Below are 22390 nucleotides of genomic sequence, written 5' to 3' on the forward strand. Positions count from 1 at the left end.
AAAAATTAATGTTATTTCATATTTTAGACGTCTTTGTAACTACTAATACGAAAATGATATTCTGCGGAAATGCGTTGTTGCCATTTTTTGAATACGGTTTGGAAGTAACGAAATGAGATATATAAAAAATTAATATTATATTGTATACTTATTTTTAAGCACCGATACAAAAATTAAAATCCGCGGAAATGCGTTGTTTCACCACCATGCAGTGATCTTCTTCCCGACCTTTGACACAGATGAATGAATAATATCTATTCTTATCAACTTAATATCGCTATGGTCAATGAATGCGAAAATTTAAAAAAAAATTGTCAATAGAGCAAAAAAACGATAACTAAACCAAACCAAACCCTAAAAAAATAACCAAACCAAACCAAAAGTATGTAAAAAGTTGAGAATACTATGGAAAACTTCGAAATATTGAAGGTTTTCCATTACACCGCCTTTATGATAAATTTCCGCGGAAAAAGTTATACAGGGTCCGGCAATAGTGTGTCGGGCATCTGTAGGTCCTAGAATAAAAAACTTGGGAATTTTGTTTAAGTGCAAATTTAAAGTATGTACTAAGATATATTTCAGGAAAATATTTTAACTTCTATAGGGTGGCTCAAAAAAGTGTTAGTGGATCGGGATGATTTTTTTTAAATGGAACACCCTGTATATTATTGCTTTTTTGGCTTCCTTTCAGATCACTTTACATAATCCTAAGACATGAGTAAATATATTAGATAATTTCAGAGATATTAATAAATAAATAAAAATTATTTATTTTTCAGCCTTTCTAAAAAAAATTATTAATAATACAAGAACTTGTCCTGAAATCAAAACTATATTAGATATTTACTTTAGATGGTCTTTACTTACTTTGCTATAAATATGGTAATCGTAAATCATACAGGATGTTCAAAATTCTACGCCAAACTTTCTAAAATATAAAATAATTTTTCTTTGTTTTTTCAAACGGAACACCCTGTATATTATTTTTCCAATAGATAGAGAATTAAAAAATGAACATTTTTTGCATTTAGAGTATTTCAAAATTTTTAACGATTTCGCAGATATTCCCGGTTTTGTATTTCATATGGCATTTTCCACAGTAAATTTTTGTCAAAGCCACCCAATGATTTTTCTCTCGTATTTTACCATTGAAAACGCCATATGAAAACTATTAAAAATGTTGAAATACTTTAAATACAAAAAATGTTCATTTTTTAATTCTCCATCAAATAAAAAAATAATATACAGGGTGTTCCATTTAAAGAAACCAACAAAAATTATTTTATATTTTTGAAAGTTTGGCGTAAAATATTGAACATCCTGTATGATTTACGATTACCATATTTAGAGCAAAGTAAGAACAGACCATCTAAAGTAAATATCTAATATAGTTTTGATTTCAGAACAGTTCTTGTATTTTTAATATATTTTTTTAAGAAGGGTTGAGAAATATATATTTTTGATTTATTTTTTAATATCTCTGAAACTATCGAAATAGATTTACTCATATCTTAGGATTGTGTAAAATGATCTGAAAGGAAGCCAAAAATGCAATAATATACAGGGTGTTCCATTTAAAAAAAATCCACTCGCACTTTTTTGAGTCACCCTATAGAAGTTAAAATATTTTCCGGAAATACATCCTGGTACATACTTTAGGTCTGCACTTAAACAAAATTCTCAAGTTTTTTATTCTAGGAGCTACAGATGCCCGACGCACTATTGCCGGACCCTGTATAGAAAAGTTATAGCAAATTATTAATCAAACAAAAATATGTAGTTTTTATCTTCCTATCACATTTCGGCACTTCTAAACGCGGAAAGATCAATGAAAATGATTATGATAAATATTTTCGAATAAAAATTAGTTCACATCGTTATATTAGGTAAATGTTTTTACGTCATTCTATAATGAAAAAAACTATTAAAAACACCGCAAAGTTTTAATTTTTAGTTAATAATAGAAAAATTAAAAATTCGAGTTTTCTCAAAAACCAAGAATTTCCGCGGCAAAAATCAAATTATGTAGTGCTAGTTTTCTTGTATAGAATCATCCTATAAATCGATATTCTATGTAACTGATTTCGTCTAAACGAAACTTGAGCCAAATCTAGTTTTGTGGTTTTAACACAGCCATGGCACATGCCACTCAAATAAAATGATAAAATACCGAGGGTACCATTTGAAAATCAAAAGATGTAGTTATTTCCGGTGAACTTAGCTAAGGTCAACTGGCAGTAAGCGCCATTAAAAAATAAAGAAGAGTACAGGGTAAGTAATGATGTCTGGGGCTTGTGAATTATCATCGATTGTCATTCCCCAGCCGTCTTTGACGCCATTTTTTCGATATTTATACATTAGAGGTGGACAAATATTGAACGAGTATTAAAAATGAAACGTGATTCGATTCACTGCTTAGAATATGGTTCGTTCAACTGAATCGTGGCCAGCACGGATTCATAAGATTTGAACGATGAGCCGTAAAAAAGAATCGTGAAAATTGAATCGTATCACAATGCGATCATTTGTTTCTACGGATCGTTCATTCAAAGAGTCGTGAGAATCGAATCACTGCTTACAATACGGTTCGTTCAATTGAATCGTGACCAGCAAGGATCCATAAGATTTGAACGATGAGCCGTAAAAAAGAATCGTGAGAATTGAATCGGATCACAATGCGATCATTTGTTTCTACGGATCGTTCATTCAAAGAGTCGTGAGAATCGAATCATTGCTTAGAATACGGTTCGTTCAATTGAATCGTGACCAGCAAGGATCCATAAGATTTGAACGCTGAGCCGTTAAAAAGGAGCGTGAGAATTGAATCGGATCACAATGCGATCGTTTGTTTCTACGGATCGTTCATTCAAAGAGTCGTGAGAATCGAATCATTGCTTACAATACGGTTCGTTCAATTGAATGGTGGCCAGCAGGGATCGATAAGATTTGAACGATGAGCCGTAAAAAAGAATCGTGAGAATTGAATCGGATCACAATGCGATCGTTTGTTTCTACGGATAGTTCATTCAAAGAGTCATCAGAATCGAATTACTGCTTACAATACGGTTCGTTTAATTGAATCGTGGCCAGCAGAGATCGATAAGATTTGAACGATGAGTCGTAAAAAAGAATCGTGAGAATTGAATCGTATCACAACGCGATCATTTGTTTCTACGGATAGTTCATTCAAAGAGTCGTGAGAATCGAATCACTGCTTACAATGCGGTTCGTTCAACCGAATCGTGGCCAGCAAGGATCGATAAGATTTGAACGATGAGTCGTAAAAAAGAATCGTGAGAATTGAATCGGATCACAATGCGATCGTTTCTTTCTACGGATCGTTAATTCAAAGAGTCGCAGAGGGGTTCCCCTTAGTTAGCTGCGCTTAATTAAGGGGAACCAATAGTTAGTTCCCTTCATTTCCACCAATAATTAGTTCCCCTTAATTAACTGTTAGATATCTAGATATAGCTTGACTGCACCTTTTTTAATAGAAATTGATAACAAATGCTAAATAAATGTATATAAAAAACTTAATGTAATATGTATTAAAAAAATTGGGCCCAGTTCGTGTGATTTGCATTTTAAGTTCTAACTATTCGAAAAGGTATACAGATTATGTTTGCACATATGTACATGTTTTTTCATATTGAAGAGGTCAAATTTATTTTAAATGTTGAAAAAATACAAGAGACAGTTGTTTCATTTTATAAATACAATTTTATTGTCAATTGATATACAGTGTGTCCACGAAATAAGTTGACACGAAGAGGAAAAAGAAGTTACTTTTATTTTAAGACAAAAAGTCAATCTTTAACCACCCAGTATAAGATCCGGCGACAATTCGCGGCAGCCAGTGGCAACTAATTTATATGCAATATTCTTTAAGCAACAAGTATTATCATGCCGTTTAAGAGGATTTGAAAGGGAAAGTAGTTAAAAGTCTTAAAGAGTGACAAGCAAAAATGTAAAAATACTATTTTTGTTGCCTTCAAATAAATTGCCATAAACTAATATTACTTAGGTTTGTTCAGGTATTAAAGTGCAAAAAAGAAAAAACAGTTGTTTTTACCTTCTTTTCGAACGTCCATTACAGAAAAGGCAACAGCTTTTATCAATTTTAATAAAATAAGTAATTAATTGGCGTTATCTGAAAACTATTTATGTCAGCTTGATACCAGTAGCAAAAATGTGACATTTCTAATAAAAAAAGCGCTTCAGGATTACTTGGGCGTACTTGATTTTGTTATTTAATATGTATTGTTTATAGGGGAATATAAAAAAGTATTAGCAACAGTTTCATGCAAACATTTTGAAATTAATATTTCTAAGTAATGACCTATCTGAGAACAACTGTGAGTCTTGAGAATAGAATCATTGCTTACAATACGGTTCGTTCAATTGAATTGTGGCCAGCACGGATCCATAAGATTTGAACGATGAGTCGTAAAAAAGAATCGTGGATCACAATGCGATCATTTGTTTGTACGGATCGTTCATTAAAAGACTCGTGAGAATCGAATCATTGCTTACAATACGGTTCGTTCAATTGAATCGTGGCCTGCACGGATCCATAAGATTTGAACAATGAGCCGTAAAAAAGAATCGTGAGAATTGAATCGGATCACAATGCGATCGTTCGTTTCTACGGCGCGGCGGTGATATAGGTATAGAGTGAGGCACCAATATTTAGACTTGCCCTAAACAAACATCATGGGAATAAAATGAAAACGATAAGAAGGTTATTTACAAGAAAAAACTTATTTATACTGTGCTTAGTACGGGAGCATGTGTAATGCATTTAATTTTCAAGTTAATATTTTTGTTAAAATAATATTACCGACTATAAACCATTAAATGTCGGACTAAAAGACGAAATCGTGTTTTTATGCAACTCCGAATAAATATTGTTGGCTTCTGCTCAATATGATCGCGTCAGCGATGGTTATAAAATGAAGATCGCTGTCATTTTATATGTAAAATTATATGGGGAATGTCATCGTTCATTTCCAAGCCATCTGGATGCCATTTTTTTTCGATCATATACTATTTATTATGATTATTAAATCGGAATTAAAATATGGCTCTAAAAATATTAAATTGGTATTAAGCAGTCTTTAATAAATAGTATCTATGAATTGGATTGATCATTTTATGTTATTGGTAAAATATAATCAATCCAATTACGCCAATGTCAGAGAGTGTTGAAAAACAAATGAAAGAACTGAATATTTGTTTTTCTGGTTCCTTAAGTATAATTGTCCGGCCAAATTATCGCCGGTAGTACCAGTTACGATTCTTGTTTTTATGAAACGTAAATTGTGCATGTGATTCGTTCAAATAAACGAATCGTAGGAGTCGATTCAATATGAGAAATTGAATCGTGTGATTCGATCCACTAAAAAGAATCGTAATGCCCATCACTATTATACATTTAAAAATCATAAGGGTTTAATAAAGTTTACTTACATTATGATTTTTCCTTTGAATTACTTCCAGAAACAGCGTGGGGCGATCTTGCATGTTTTTAGTAAAAATCTGGAGCAAGTATCCGTTTTCGTCATAGTCGATAAGAATTTTTAGTTTCTGTAAAATATCCATCTCTTCATCAATCCTGACTTTGCTGTTCGCCAATTTCTTTCGTAAAATGTCGTAATAAGAATCTGGCACCTGCAGAAAATCTATTCCACGTGACTTCAGGTTCTCTACCTAAAATAAAGTTCAAAATACCATATGATCAATGAATGAAATCAATGCAACAGTAGGCGTTTTCAGTCTGAGTTTTTTTTTGAGTTTTACTATATCGAGAGCATGTGGTCACGATGAAACACTTGGCAGTAGCATTAAAGTGGATTTCCATGCTTCCGTCACCCATTGATACGATCATCCGATGGCGCTCTGATTGGTGATAATGTTTTCGCGCCACTTTTCAACTGAAACTGCTGTCCGTCAACGGCGAAAGTAAAGTAAATCTTTTCATACTGTTACGTTTTTCGTCGGTTCCGTGTGGATAGAAAGTCACAATTTATTTAAACACTATTTATTTAACACTAATTAACAAAAACAATAACGATAAAAGACTTAAAGAACTATTTACAAACGATTTATAACTAAGAATTTATTTTGAATTTTAGCGCGTCAACTGTACTTGTCTATTTATAACTGCCCTCTCTAGGCCACAGCCGTCGGCTTTTATACCGACAGCTAAAGATCTCTAGTATAGTCTATAGATCGTTAGGTGCATAGAGAAGGTTTCCAGTGTTCTCGTATGTACTACTCCATTCCAGTGAGACTCGATTCTTAATGAATCATTACGGTGTCTATTCTTTAATGCGATGTTAAGGTCATCTGAGGGCGGAACATATAGTTAGGTTAGGTCGAGTCCCCACGGGTCCGCAACACTGCCCCCTTCTTAGGTACATGCTCGTCCCGAGATGTACACGGTGAATGAAGGTATTTGCAAAGCTGGCCCCTGGTACATTGAGAAGTCTGGTAGAAATAGCAGTCTGCAGTTTTCTCTCCCGATCTCAGCTTTGGGTTGTAGCAGCAAACGAGGACCTCGATTCCCGTAAATCTGAACAAGACTTCAATCATGTTCCGGATTGTACGCCAACTCAAACCATCGAGTCCACACTCCAGCTTCGGAATGGCTAATCGTGTAATGTTGTTGTTTAGCAGGGCTTCTCTCAGTTCAATCAGGGTCTTCCAAAGATTGAGATAAGTCGGCTTACTTGGGGACCATTAATGGTGACTAGGTAGAAAATGTGCCTTGCTTGACCATGTTCATTGTCAGTTAGCCTCAAGACGCTTCCAACCTCTGGATCCTGTCGGCGTAGTTCTCCGACTCTCCCAAACTTCTCATTGAATGTCGCAGCGATTCGTCTGGATATCCGCAAATCTCGGGCCACACAGTGAGCGAGCGAATAATCAGGAGGCACGGAAAAGAGGTCTCGTTGTTCTTCTTTGGTTACACCATAGCGAGTCTTCTGACTGCTGTTGTATCGGGCCGTGAAATCGTCAAAGGACATCTCCGAATCAGGGGGATCAAAGCTGCAGGTTCTCACGGTCCCAGCACGATCTTCTATTTCGCCTTGGTAGGCGCTCAAACGGTTGAAATGGACTACCCTCGGTTTGGTTTGGTTTGGTTTGGTTTGGTATACGACGTCATTAATCCTATCCATGACTTCGTATGGCCCTTCCCACGAGGATTGTAGCTTCGGATATATATTTTTGTATAGCCACACCAACTTTCCTGGTTGGTATCCTCCATGCTCAGCTTGAATGTCGTAGTGTTCCTTTATTCGGTCACTAGCACTTTGAATATTTAGGCGGACTCGCTGATGGATGTCGTCCATCCTTTGACGTAGTGTGTGGACATAATCTTCTCCGGCGACTTCTTCTCCCGGTCGGCAACCAAATTTCAGATCACAGGGTAGGCGCACTTCCCGTCCCATAACGATGCTGGCTGGGGTTTGCCCTGTAGATTCTTGGATGGATGAACGGTAGGCCAACAGGAACCGGTGAAGGAATTTGTCCCAGTCTCTTTGGTGGTCAGAAACTACTTTGGCCAGATAACGGTTGATAGTTCTGTTCATGCGTTCAACCATCCCATCGGATTGTGGATGTAGAGCAGTTGTCCTGGTCCTGCGGATGTTAAGGACTTCACAGACGCCTTGGAACAGATTAGACTCGAAGTTTCTTTCCTGATCGGAATGAAACTCCATGGGAACACCAAACCTGCAGATCCATTCTTTAACAAGGGAATCAGCAATGGTGGACGCTTCTTGATTTGGCATTTCGCAACGATTTGGCAAGGCCTCGACCCATTTGCTGAAGTAATCCATTACTACCACAATGTATTTGTTGCCATCGTTCGTCTCTGGGAAAGGACCAGCCACGTCGATCGCTATTCGTTCGAAGGGACTGCCTACATTGTACTGGCGCATTGGGGCTTTACCGCGCTTTTGTGGCCCATTGATGGCGGCGCAAACGTCACATTTCTTGCACCAGGCCCTCACTTCTTTGCAGTTCACCCAATAGAACCGTTCACGCAGCTTGCCAAGTGTCTTGGTAACACCAAGATGTCCACCGCTGGTTCCATTGTGAACTTCCTCCAAGACTTCCGGGACCCTCTTCTTTGGAATGACGATCTGCCTTCTCTCTTCTTGTCCCTCTGGTCTCTCAATCACGCGGCGGAGTAACCCGTCATCTATTACCAAGGAATTCCACTGGGCCCAGTACGACTTCACGTTCGGCGAATATCTGCAAACTTCTCCCCACGTTGGTCTTTGGACCGCGTTTTTCCAGTTAATCACTAAGCCTTATTGTGGGTCACAGATTTGGTCGTTTGCAAGATCTTCGGGTTGCCAAGTATCGTTAACCACAGTTGTTCTTAGGAGTTTCGCTTCTTTCTCTTCTGCTCGGGAACAATGTTTACAGTCCTTAGCGCAAGGTCTTCTGGAAAGTGTGTCGACATTTCGATGGATTGCTCCAGCTCGATGTTCTGTGTCGAAGTCAAATTCTTGTAATCGTTCGATCCATCTAGCTACCTGCTCTTCAGGATTCTTAAACTGCAACAGCCATTTTAAAGCAGCATGGTCTGTTCTTAACAAGAACTTTCTTCCATAGAGATACTTGTAGAAGTGTTCCACTGCTTTAACTACGGCTAGTAATTCTCGTCTGATCATGCAGTAGTTCCTTTCCAGCTTTGACAAGGTCTTACTAAAATAACCAATTACTTTTTCTTGACCATCCTGGATTTGAGACAGAACAGCGCCTAATCCAACATTGCTAGCGTCGGTATCTAATATAAAGTTTCCGTTGCCAAGAGGATAGCTAAGTACAGGCGCACTAGTCAGGGCTTTCTTCAATCTTCGGAATGCCTCGTCAGAATCTGAGTCCCAAGAGAAACGCCTCTCGCCTTCGGTAAATCTGGTCATTGGTTTTGCGATGGTGGCGAAACCCTGTACATAACGGCGATAGTATGTGCATAGCCCCAAAAAGCTTCTGAGTTCATGTTTGTCTTTGGGTATCGGCCACTCTTCCACTGTCTTGGTCTTCTGTGGATCTACCGCAACTCCCTGGGAGGAGACTACATGGCCCAAGTAGTGTACCTTTTCTTGACACAGATGACATTTCTTGGGGCTAAGTTTCAAACCAGAGCTCGCAAGTCGCTTGAAAACTTCTTCCAAATTCTTCAGATGATCGTCGAAGGATTTCCCCATCACTATAATGTCATCCAGGTACACTAAACAGGTGGTCCAGGATAGTCCCTTTAACACAGACTCCATTAGTCTTTCTAAGGTAGCTGGCGCGTTGCACAATCCAAAAGGCATGACGGTAAATTGCCACAGTCCGGAGCCCACCGAGAACGCTGTCTTCTCCCTGTCTTTAGGCGCCATGTCGACTTGCCAATATCCAGTCTTCAGATCCAAGGTAGTGAATATTGTCGATCCCGCCAACGTGTCTAGAGTATCGTCTATCCTCGGCAGGGGATAACTATCCTTCTTGGTAACATTATTGAGCTGCCGATAATCAACACAGAACCTGGTGGTACCGTCTTTCTTCTTTACTAGTACTACCGGCGATGTCCACGGGCTGTTAGATGGTTCGATGACACCCTCTTCTTTCATTTCTCGAAGGATTTTATTAGTTTCTTCACGTTTGGCGAGCGGAAGTCTTCTCGGATTTTGTTGGATTGGTCGTGCATTTCCGGTATCAATTTTATGTTGTACTAAATTGGTACGACCTCTCTGTCCTGCTTCTCCTTTATCAAACACATCTTGATACTTGATTATCAGGTTTCTCAATTTTCTACTATTTTCGGGAGATATAATCCCTTAACGTTTACAAACTCCTTCACCATTTTGTCCGGAATTTTTGAAGTCGAAACTTTGGAGGCTTCTACGCTTCGTATAACTGAGGAGACCGAACAACAGTACCCTAACAGGGTTCCCTTCTTCAAGGATACAGAATAATAATTCGTGTTCATTACTCTCACCGGTACAGTCTTCTTCGCTCGTAGCAGGGCTTTTCCAACAGCGACCCCTCGTCCTATTTCGCTGTAATGGTTCCTTGGCTCCAACAGAATAATACTCCCATTATTCATTTTACCTTCCAGGCAGCCATCCAAAAATATCTCACAGCGCTCAGGGATCGAAACATCTTCTGCTACCACCACGCGAAGTGTCTCCTCACATTTTCGATGTAGAACCACTTCTTCTTCATTTATTTTCAAAATTCCCTGTTTGAAGTTTAGTTCAAAACCTTTAGTGGTCATAATGTCCATTCCGAGAATAAGTTCATCTTCGATATCTGCTACTAACACTGGATGTTCAAAACTGGTGCTCCCAATAACAAAATTAAGGTTTACTTCTCCATGGACAGCAGCGGAGCCCCCCGTAGCAGTACGTAGTCGCCATTTGGTTTAACCTTCTTCGATGTTTTATGAATGTCCGGTCTAATGATAGTTTTCGTCGCACCTGTATCCAACAGCATGGTCCGGAACTCTCCATCAACAAAACCATCCACAAAAATGCTGTAGAATTTGTGTTGTAGCGAGGCGACTTGAGCAGTTTTCGTTGGGGCATGTTGGGTACAGGTCGACGTGTGCCCCTTCATTTCGACCCTTAGTAGTTTTCTCGACGAAGCCGGTTCTTCGTTCTTCTACTTACAACGGCTTCGCACGTGTTCTACCTGTCCGCAGTTCCAGCAACGAATCGGTCCCTTCTTGCCCATGTACTGGTCCATTACCTTCCGAACAATCCCTTCCACGGATTCGTCGGAACATTCGTCGATGGCCCGTACTCTTCCTAAAGACCGAGAACTTTGTTTCATGGCCTCAAATTCTAGGGCACGTGCTAAAGCATCCAGCAAGTGCGTTGGGTGGGCTAGGAGAAGTGCTTGTCTTGTCTCGTTGTCACGTAAGCCGTCGGAGAATGCCTGTACTGCCAACCGCTTCATAACATTCTCGGGCGTAGCAGGGTACGTAAGGCGAACGAGGCGGGCTACGTCGGCTTCAAACTCCTGCAGAGACTCATTCGACTTTTGAATGCGATTTTTTAGCTGGGAATGATAGACATGTTCCAAATGAGCTTAGCCGTACCTCTTTTCTAAATGTCGTACCAATTGCTGATAATCTCCCTGTTCCGATGGTGACAGTGTCTGAAGGATATCAGTCGCATCTCCTCGCAGTGCGATAGTCAAAGCGGTAGCTTTTTCAGCGATAAATAAATCCTTTATGGGTATTTCGCCACTGCACTGCAACGAAATAAAATAGTTATTTTTTGTAAGCACTTTTGACGAGAACGCCAACGGTTTCTTGAAGACGTATCTGTTTTAAAAAAGTAAAGTGTTCTCGAATAGTTTACTTTTTAGAAGAGAATTTAAATATTTTAAATAGTTTTTTTCTTTATTCTTTGTATTTTTTTGCTTCCGACGACGACGGAAAGAGATAAACTTTCCGAAACGGTAAGCATTTTTTCTTTGTTAGGCAAATTTGTATAACTGTAAACATAACTTCTGACAAGCAGTGTCCGTTTAGGTTTAACGCAGAAGTATTTACAAAAAATAATTATTTTATTTGTAGATTTTCTTGCAGTGCAGTGGCGAAATACCCATAAAGGATTTTTTTGGAGAGTTGAATCCGCCACATAGATATAGACATTTTTTAACAAAACTTGGTTGTGTACGGATATGTGGACAGAAAATATCAACAAATTAAAACATCAAGTAAAACTCATGCAAACTGTTATGGAAATGAAATTGTGATTTGTCAATAAAAAAAATGAAATGAAGAAAATGCAATAAATTTAAAAACTACGGAATTTTGTAACCAATAAACGTCTTCGAATTCAACCCATAAAATTAATATCGTATCATCGTATCGTCGGATAACGGATGCATGGAAATCAAGCTGTATTCGTTAGTTATATGAAATTATTCTAAACGTTTCATCTACAGTGTTCACAAAAGTCTGAATCAACTGAGATTTTTGAGACAATGGAAATTATGTAAAATAACTCAGTTTGTTTTTGTTGTTGTCTAAAAAACAAAAATTAAGTATACCGTCATAGTTTACACAAATACAGGTATTCGACAGGTAAATCAACCTGTCGAATTTAACATATTTTTTTTTAAAGTTGAACTCTTAATTATTATATTTTGTAAATCTTGTTTAGTTCCACATTTATTATGTATGTTGCAAATTTTGGCATCATTATCGTGATGATTAATGAAAACAATTTTATGTTAAATTCTTAATACAAGTTAAGAAGTAAATAATTTATTAAAGATTTATTAGGGGGTATGCTGATATTTCGTTTGTAAAAAAATAGAGGAAAAAAGAAAAAAATAATAACGACACGCGGGGTTCCCAAGCGGTCACCCATCCAAGTACTAACCGCGTGCCGACGTTGCTTAACTACAGTGATCAGAATATAATACCGCATGATCGAAAAAAAACGGCGTCAGCGATGCTATGAAATGAAAATCGCTGTCATTTTATATGTAAATTGGTTAAATTTATATGGGAAATGTCATCGATCGTCATTTCCCAGCCAACTGGACGCCGTTTTTTTTTCGATCATACTAAGTACTTACCGAAGAAATAATATCTTGAGTATTTAAAGCAATATGTTGTACACCTGCTCCTTCATAATAATCAACATACTCTTCAATCTGACTTTTCTTCTTTCCGTCTGCGGGTTCATTTATAGGCAGCTATGGCAAATATAATTTTTCACAATTCGTTCTTTGCATATCTAGCCAAAATTAACGCATTCCCGGCCCGTTCAACAATCGATCCTGTAAGAAAGAGATAGGCGAGATCGGCGCGGTTAGCGTTGAAGAGACGAAGATAAAGATATGCTCGGATCGCCGGGGCATATATTTGGCGACAAACATAATCTACTGCTAGTGCCAGTGGTGTGTGTAAAAATAATAATTATTATTTGCCATTTATTTTACGAATTTTAGTTTATTTATGTATACATTTTTTATGTTGTAGTTTTGTGGTTACTTGTGTTTTATAATATAATAATATAATATAATAAATAATTATAATTATATAATAGAATAGTAAATATTACTAGTTGCTAACGCAATTTTAGGACATGATTTATGAAACTTTTTGAAGTGAAACTTCTTTACGCGCGCTGGGAGTAAAAATTCAAAGCCGTGACATACGAGCTAGCGAGACGGCCCTGACACACGAGCTAGTTGTAACGAAACGTGTTAACGGCTTAGAAATACGTAGTGGCGCGACGTGTATTTGTGAGCAGTCCACGTGTTTATCAAAAATATTGATATTTTAATACAAATTTTGTGAATCAAATTATTACGTGTAAAAAACCATTTGTTTCACGTAAAAAACTATTTCTTACACGTAAAAAACTTATTGTTTCTGGTAAAAAAACTATTTTTTACGTGAAAAAAAACTATTTGTTATACGTATTTACGCGTCAAAAACTTATTGTTTCTGGTAAAAAACCTTTTAATGCAAAAAGAAAATATTTTTTATGTGTAAAAAAACTATTTGTGACACGGCAAAAACTATTTTTTACGCGTCAAAAATTTATTGTTTCAAAACTTTTTTTACGCAAAAAGATAATATTTTTTAAGCGTAAAAAAACTACTTGTTACACGGAAAAAACTATTTTTTACGTATCAAAAACTTAATATTTATGGTAAAAAAAATTTTACGCAAAAAAAATACGTGTAAAAAACTATTTGTTAGGTGTAAAAAACTATTTTTTACGCAAAAAAAACTATTTGTTTCTGTTAAAAACCTTTTTTACGCAGAAAAAAATATTTTTTAAGTGTAAAAAGCTATTTGTTACACATAAAAAAAATATTTTTTACTCGTAAAACACTACTTGCTACCGGTAAAAAAATATTTTTTACGCATAAAAACTATTTGTTACCCATATAAAACTATTTGTTACGCATAAAGAATTTTCGTAAAAAACACTTTTTAGGCATAAAAAATATTCCTTTAATTTATTACTTTTTCAACATTTTAAACTACACTTCTTTAAACATTTCCTTCAAATTTTTGAATTTAATAGAATCTTCCTAAACAGTAGATGTTCTATATAAAAATATTTTTAGATAATACCCTAAAATGAAAAAAAAAATGCATACTATTTCATTTATTTTTATTGGATTACTAAATATTAGGTCCACCTATAGGCTTTCGACAACGTTAAACACGATATTCTCCTAAACAGACTGCTCGAGATAGGAATAGACGCCAAAGACATTAGAATCATACAGGAACTATATTGGAACCAAACCGCGGACATAAGAGTTAACAAAAATTTATCCACAGACACCTTCAATGTGTGTCAAGGAGTCCGCCAGGGCTGTATACTGTCACCAATACTTTTTAATATATACGTCGAAAAGATATTTCAAATGGCCCTGGAAGAAGAAAGTGGAGGAATTAAGATTAACGGAGTTCTAATTAACAATATAAGATATGCAGATGATACGGCAATACTAGCACTAACTTTAGAGGATCTCCAGCAAATAATAAATAAGATAGGGGACATGGGAAATCGTTTCGGTCTTAAAATCAACGCTGCCAAGACCAAACTTATGGTAATAGGACGCCAGCCTACAATCAACACCGCATTGACCGTGGATGGAAATATTATAGAGCGAGTTCCACGATTTAAATATCTGGGTGCCACTTTGAATAAGAAGACTAAGGAAGGAGCATATCAAAAATCTTAGGTACACCGCGATGGGCCTCAAATATGGCCGACTTAAATTCCGGTTTATCAGTGTCGTTCTAATTTTATTTAAAAAATGTAAAACTATGATGTAGGGTAGACGTGGGGTAGACTCAATAATTTGTTGTTTTATTTTATGTTGTGAATAAATGTTGGTAGTTATTAAAATTGTTATAAAAATATATAATTCTAATAAAAATAGATAAGTTATAATAAGTATTTATTAACACAAACATCCGATACGCTATGAAGCAGGTAAGTCAAATTAACGTATCTAAATTCTTTGACATCTAATCTTTGACAAGTAATAAATAAAAGCTAAAATGCAAGAAAAATATATAATTTAGTTAATTTAAGTGAATTTCATAAATGATCGGTTTACTACACGTATGTATATTATATAGTCACTTACTAGCGAAAAGTTGTTCCATTATTTCACTCAATTTTTTGCCGAGATCTACCGCACGCTACACAACCAATTATTTTAGAGTCTTTTTCGATAAATCGCGATAGTGTCACTGTTAATTTAAGTTCTGCCACAATTTCCATCTAGATTTACTACCTTTATATAACTATCAGTAGTAGAATAAATAATAAATAACATAAAATAAGCTCCGTAAAGACTGACAAATCCACAAAATTTCAAATCAAATTCAAATGTGTCAAATGAATCGTCAAACAGAACTGTCAAGGATCCCCACCCTAGAGAGCTTTTATGGTGGCTTTTCCGCCCACCATGCATGAATACATGGATAGCATTATGCTCCTTCCTTAGTCTTCTTATTCAAAGGGGTGCCATGATCAATGAACGATGGGACTGCGATGAGGAAGTTAAACTTAGAACGAATTATGCAAAGTCAACATTTTTTAAACTTAAAAACTTCCTATTAGCACGCAGTCTCCCGCTAACACTTAGACTACGGGTAGTAAAATGCTACATATGGCCTATCTTACTATACGGCGCAGAAACCTGGTCTCTCAAGGCTAGAACCCTCAACCGCATCGAGGCTTTCGAAATGTGGACTCTCCGGAAACTCTTACGTGTGTCATGGACCGCACATGCCACCAACGAAGAAGTTTTAAGAACTGCAGGCTATGAACGAGAAATGCTTAACATAGTTAAAGAAAGGAAAGTCTCATATCTCGGCCATATCCTTAGAGGAGACAAATATTACATTCCTAAGCCGATTCTACAAGGAAAAATAGAGGGGCGGCGAGGCCCAGGAAGAAAACAACATTCCTGGCGAAGAAACATACGGGATTGGTGTAACATCAGCGACGCAGCCACCATATTTCGAAGAGCCGAAAACGGCAGTCTACACATTGTATGAAGAGTACAGACAATCGCCAACGTGCGGCTAAGCACAAGTGACAGGAAGAAGAAGAAGAAGAAGGTCCACCTATGACGTCTCATCTTAGAAATCGCTAAAGACGCTACAGAAAACAAACTGATTTGTTAACATTTGCGTTTTTTTGCGAGATACGCCGAACGCTACACGCTTTTGGTCGGCCAACTCCTATAATATAATCCTGTTATTTTGTTTTAGTCACAAAAGACGCTTCACGTTAAAAACGCTTTCTGTGTGGCCGTGGGCTTAGTAATAGTAATAATAATTATCCAGCTATGACTAAAAATAGGTCATTGAAATCTAACGAGCTGTTAAAATATGAAATATTAGACTTAGAATTTTTAGAATATTAGACTTTTTACTTACAAACTATACGTTAATTTTGGCTAGGAGGAGTGTATTAAGTCATGTTTTATAAATTAGGTTATTCTTGATTCTGTATAACCACAAACTAATAGTCTAAGAGCTAGCAATGTTTTCGAGAAAGTATCATCTCGCATATTTTACTATGCTCTCTGGAACAGTATGCGGCCCGTCTGGCTGCCGATACCCGTTGCGTTCACTACTGCGCATCGGAAGAAGATCCTATATTTTTTTTATTAATTTAGTCCTATAAATTCTAGTATTGAATACAAATCGAACATGTCTCCATAGCGCAGTGCGTAGTTTCCGACCACGAACCAATGATTCAGAGTTCGAATCCGGGTCAGGTCAAAGTCTTTTTTATTTTATTTTCGTTTATATTCTGATAGTAAAGTATTAAATAATTCTGGCGATTCAAAAAAAAAAACAAATATTTAATACTTTACTATCAGAATATAAACGAAAATGAAATTAAAAAGTGTTTGCCCTGACCAGGATTCGAACTCTGAATCATCGGTTCGTGGTCGGAAACTCTACGCACTGCGCTATGGAGACATGTTCGATTTATATTCAATACTAGAAATTAACGGACTAATAAAAATATAGGATCTTCTTCCAATGCGCAGTAGGGAACGCAACGTTTACCAGCAGCCAGACGGGCCGCATGCTGTTCTAGAGAGCATAGTAAAAGATATATCAAAGAGCCAGACGTCTTAAAATACTTGCTTTTCCGACGTTGCTAGCTCTTGTACTATAACTTTTAATTTATAACTAAGTGTGATATGTACCGGGTGGCCAACTAAGCATGGACGCCGGCTGTATCTCAGAAACTACTTATCATATAACTTTGGGAAAAAAATTCTAATAAGTAAATCGACCAAGAGAAATCGCTGGAAATTATTTTCAAGTTCGAGAAATGCCCGCTAGAGGGCGTTTCTCTAATAGCCAATCAGAAAACAGGGTTTTTCTCAAAAATATGCAGGTGAACAGGTATTTTAAATATTACTATTGTAATCATCGAGAAATTTGTAATTTTTTTTATATAAATTATTTTGCTCTATCTCATAAAATAAACTGGTGGGGGAAGGTTAAACTTGCTTTTATTAAAATAAGGATAACTCTGGTTTGGGTTACGCGATTTAAACAAACTAGGGCTCGTTTAAAAGAGCTTTTCTTCCTTAATAATCTTCAGTATAAATTTTGTTTCCACAATTTTTTTCGTGGTAGCTAGAGGGCGCTGTTTCATAACATAACAGATATTGCGCTTTTGCGTAAAAATTTAAATAGGAGGCTATATTTCTCTGTACACAGTTAAATAGAGCATAAAATTTCCAAAATATCAGCGCAAACCGCAACTTTTTCCAACTTGAAAATAATTTCCAGCAATTTCTCTTGGTCGATTTACTTATTAGAATTTTTTTCCCAAAGTTATACGATAAGTAGTTTCTGAGATACAGCCGGCGTCCATTCTTAGTTGGCCACCCGGTACATAATTATGTCATAATATTATAGTATACTTATATACCTTGACATTTTCTTCCCAGTTTGCCATTACAATACTTCTTAGTGCTGAATATTCCGTGTGCAACTGCGAGTCGTCCACAGACCAAAATCTATGAAACTGTAGAACGTTTTCATACCATTTTGCAACGGATTCCATTTCCCCGTCGGGTTGATTTCCAACTACATGATCGATGAAATCTAGCTTCCCTGGTGGCCTGTAACAATAATTAAAGTCAGAAAAGATCAGACGAATAGCCAAACAGTATCATAAAAAAACTGTTTTAAAGTCTGGAACTACGATAAGAAGCGTTTTATCTAAAACAAAACCGAAAACAAGAGAAAGCGTGCATATAAATGTCAGTTTTAGATTATAATGGATGATAAAAAATGTCCTATCATATACCTATGTGGCGGATTCATCTATCCAAAAAAGTCCTATTGGTATTTCGCCACTGGAAGAAAATCTACAAGTATAGTCTACAAGGAGGTCAAATGGTCTAGACTGAGGTCCCGGAGGTGACAAAGGTAGCCAAGACTTTTGTTACAATAAAACTCCGGGAAATGCCTTTAGCTTACCAAAGCGTATAGACAAATCCTACTTCCACGTCCTTGTCGTGACCTCTGGGCAATGCAGGGCGTACAATGGATGTATGTTGTGTAGCAAACGGAAGAGGGTGAAGGCGAGTAACCGGCGCCTTAAAACTGGTTTATATTGGCTAAGGGAGATAACCCCGACAGAAAATCCTGGTCCTCCAAAGTCTGGGGGTTGGAGCAATGGGTTAGCAACCCATTCTTCGGAAAAGATAGTTAAACTGCTCAATGTACCATAACCAAGCCTCGGAAACTAGATGGAAATTTACGACGACGACTTTTAGCAACCAAACGGACTTTGAGATTGGCAACATGGAATATGAACAGTATGACCAGTAAGACTCCAGAGATTTTAAACCAGTTGGATAAGTTAAACATCGATGTTATTATTGTGTCTGAATATATGAAGAAGGGAAATGGAGAGGAAATGTTGGATGGGTACATACACCTATGGTCAGGGGTGTGTAAGTCCATGAGAGCTAGCGCTGGGGTATCTATTCTTATTAAAGAAAAACATCGAAAATATCTAAAAGATTACGAGTGTATATCGGAGAGAATTATAATAGCAACAATGAACCTTTATGGACAAGAAACAAAAATAATAGGTGTATATGCACCCACGGATGACTGTAATCAAGTAGTCAAGGATCAATTCTATAATAAATTAACAGCAATCCTTGAAAAAATTAAACCAGCGCAGGATGTTATATTAGCAGGAGATCTCAATGCTAGAGTTGGTTCTAGTTTGAATAGCCAAATAGTAGGACAATATGGAGAGCTAATTATCAACAACTCTGGAGAAAGATTGGTGGAACTTTGTGAACTTTTCGGACTCAAATTAACAAATACATTTTTCAACCACAAGAATATCCACAGATTCACTTGGGAAAGACCGTCTCTACAGCAAAAATCTATTCTGGACTATGTAATAGTAAAGCAAGCATCGAAAAACATAAAAATTGACGATTGCAGAGTTCAGCGTGGAGCTAACTGTGGGTCGGACCACTACATGGTTTTGGCAAAGCTCATTTTTCCTTTTCATCGGAAGTCAGTTATAAAACATCGAGAAAGAGTAGAATACACTGAAACGCCTGTCCATGAAAACAAAAAATACAACCTAAGATCATTATATAATGAAAGCACCAAGTATCTGTTTAAACAGAGATTAAAGCATGCCTTAGAAACCCATAAAATAAGTGAAAACATTGAGACGGAACATGAAAACATCAAAAAAGCATTATATCAAGCGGCACATGAAGCTTTGGGATACGAAGCTGGAAAACACGAAAAAAGGCAACCGTCGTGGCTCACTGACGAAATTAAATACTTAATAACAGAAAAACATAAGGCTTATAACAACTGGCTTACAAATAGGACAACGGAGAACAGGTACCAATACAAACTTAGAAACAACGAAGTCAGACAAGCAATAAAACAAGAAAAAAACAGAACATGGGAAAACAAATGCGTGGAGATTGAGAGCATGATAGGAGGTGCCCAGAGCACAGAAGTCTGGAGAACTATTAGAGAACTAAAATCAGATACAAAGGTAAGGAACAACACATGGATTGACCTAAAAACCTGGACATCCCACTACAAGGCACTATTAATTGAAAGTAGGCCAGAGGACATAGCAGAAGGCTCAGCCAATATAGAAGAACATCTAGAAACAAAACTAAATATATCAGTGGCAGAAGTAAAAAAAGAACTTAATAAGATGAAAAATAAAAGATCTCCAGGTCCAGGTAATATCCCAGCTGAGCTACTAAAATGCGGGGGCTACGCTCTGATCGAACGTTTGGTAGCCCTTATGAATAAGTGCCTAGCAATCAATAGAATACCCCAAGAATGGAAAACGTCTCATTTAGTATCCATATTCAAAAAGGGAAATCGGAGAGACCCTGGATGCTACAGAGGACTAAGTGTGAATTGTACGATGGGTAGGTTGTTTAGTAAAATTCTACAATCCAAACTTAGAGTAAATATTGGCCATAAAATTGGAGAGGACCAAAGTGGATTTAGACCGGGCAGATCTTGTGTTGACTACCTTTTCATACTTCAGCAGCTTCTGGAAAAACAAATATCCGTAGAACAGGAAGTTCACTTGGCTTTTGTAGATCTTGGAAAAGCCTACGATACAATACCCCGTCAAAAATTGTGGAAGGCCCTCGAACGGCTAGACGTGGATAAGGATCTCTTAAAAATAATTAAAGAACTGTACAATAATAATGTATCATAAAGGTAGGAAATCGACTGTCTGAACCTATACTAACCACAAAGAGTCTCAGACAGGGCTGCAGTCTCTTCCCTTTGCTTTTCAACGCCTATGTAGAAGTCGCGCTAGAAGAATGGAAAAGACAATGTGAACCTATGGGTATTCCTATAGGGGCACAAAAATTGTTCACTTTAAATTTTGCTGACGACCAGGTGGTGCTTGCGCAGGATGCGTTTAACCTTGAATATATGATGAGAAGACTCTATGTACAATATGAGAAGTGGGGTCTACAAGTAAGTCTTAAAAAAACAGAATATCTAGTAGTCAATAGTGAAGCGGCCTTTGAAGTTCTGATTACCGATGATACTCAGGTCACACAGGTCAACAACTTCAAATATTTAGGGTCAATCGTGACTAAACAGGGCATTCAAGCTGGCAAGAGAGTAGTGGGATGCTTGAATTCATTGTGGTGGGATCAGCATCTCTCTCTCTTAGAACCAAAAACGGCTGGGACAAATCTTGGTGGAATCTGTGGTGTGCTATGGTTGCGAAGTATGCAGCAGTCGAAATGGACTATCTCAGAAGGAGCGCAGGTGTATCGAAAATGGACCGAATTACCAACATAGAGATTAGACACCGAATGAATGCTCCAGAGACAATTATAGACAGGGTCGAAATCAGAGGTCTCAAGTGGTTTGGCCATCTATTAAGAATACCGGAAGATCGATGGCCGAAACGTCTGTTTCAGTGGAGTCCTCCACAAAGAAGAAAGCGAGGTAGACCAAGAAGGTCGTGGAACAACACCATTAGGCAAGCGATGACATCCAGAGAGCTGGAAGAACTGGATGCATTTGACAGAGAGGTTTGGCGAAGGTGAACGGGAAAGCAGCAGTAGCTGCATGCTTGATTAATGGACAACCAATGTCTAGTCAAAAATCCCGTATATATATATTTTCTTATATATATATATATATATATATATATATATATATATATATATATATATATATATATATATATATATATATATATATATATATATATATATATATATATATATATATATATATATATATATATATATATATATATATATATATATATATATATATATATATTTATAAGAAAATCTACAAAATAAAATAGTTATTTTATTTTGTAGATTTAAACACAGCGTCAATCCAACGGAGACTAATTGTCAGCAGTGGCTTACTAATGAACAAATTTGCCTAACGGCCAAAAAAGTGCTTGGTTTGATTTGGCAAGTATATCTCTTTCTGTCGTCGGAAGCAAAAAAATACAAAGAACAAAGAAAAAAAACTATTTAAAATATCTACATAAATACAACTATTCGAGAACACTTTAGTTTTTTTTAAACAAATACGTTTACAAAAACCGTTGACGTTCTATTAAAAATTCATTCAGATGTTTTTTAAAAATTCATTTTTAACAGAACCACAGACAGAACGTCAACGGTTTTTGTAGACATATCTGTTTAAAAAAAACTAAAGTGGTTTTCGAATATTTGCATTTAGATATTTTCAATAGTTTTTTTTTTGTTCTTTGAAAGAGATATACTTTCCGAAACGTTAAGCATTTTTTTGTCCGTTAGGTAAATTTGTTCATTAGTAAGC

At 36.7% G+C, this 22390-nt stretch overlaps 1 protein-coding gene across 1 annotated transcript in view; it reads right to left on the minus strand.

The window, feature by feature from the left end:
* LOC115878543 (4-hydroxyphenylpyruvate dioxygenase) overlaps positions 1-22390 on the minus strand; it is a 50649-nt gene that overhangs the window by 2026 nt on the left and 26233 nt on the right. Inside the window, exons 8-10 of the mRNA XM_030895068.1 lie at positions 17973-18165; positions 12601-12720; positions 5470-5709 (exon numbers count right to left, since the gene is read on the minus strand). Coding sequence (XP_030750928.1) covers positions 5470-5709; positions 12601-12720; positions 17973-18165 — 553 coding nt within the window. The remainder of the gene's footprint in view (positions 1-5469; positions 5710-12600; positions 12721-17972; positions 18166-22390) is intronic.

This window comes from Sitophilus oryzae, unplaced genomic scaffold (assembly GCF_002938485.1).
Source record: "Sitophilus oryzae breed Bouriz unplaced genomic scaffold, Soryzae_2.0 scaffold_1517_pilon_pilon, whole genome shotgun sequence".
Lineage (NCBI taxonomy): Eukaryota > Metazoa > Arthropoda > Insecta > Coleoptera > Curculionidae > Sitophilus > Sitophilus oryzae.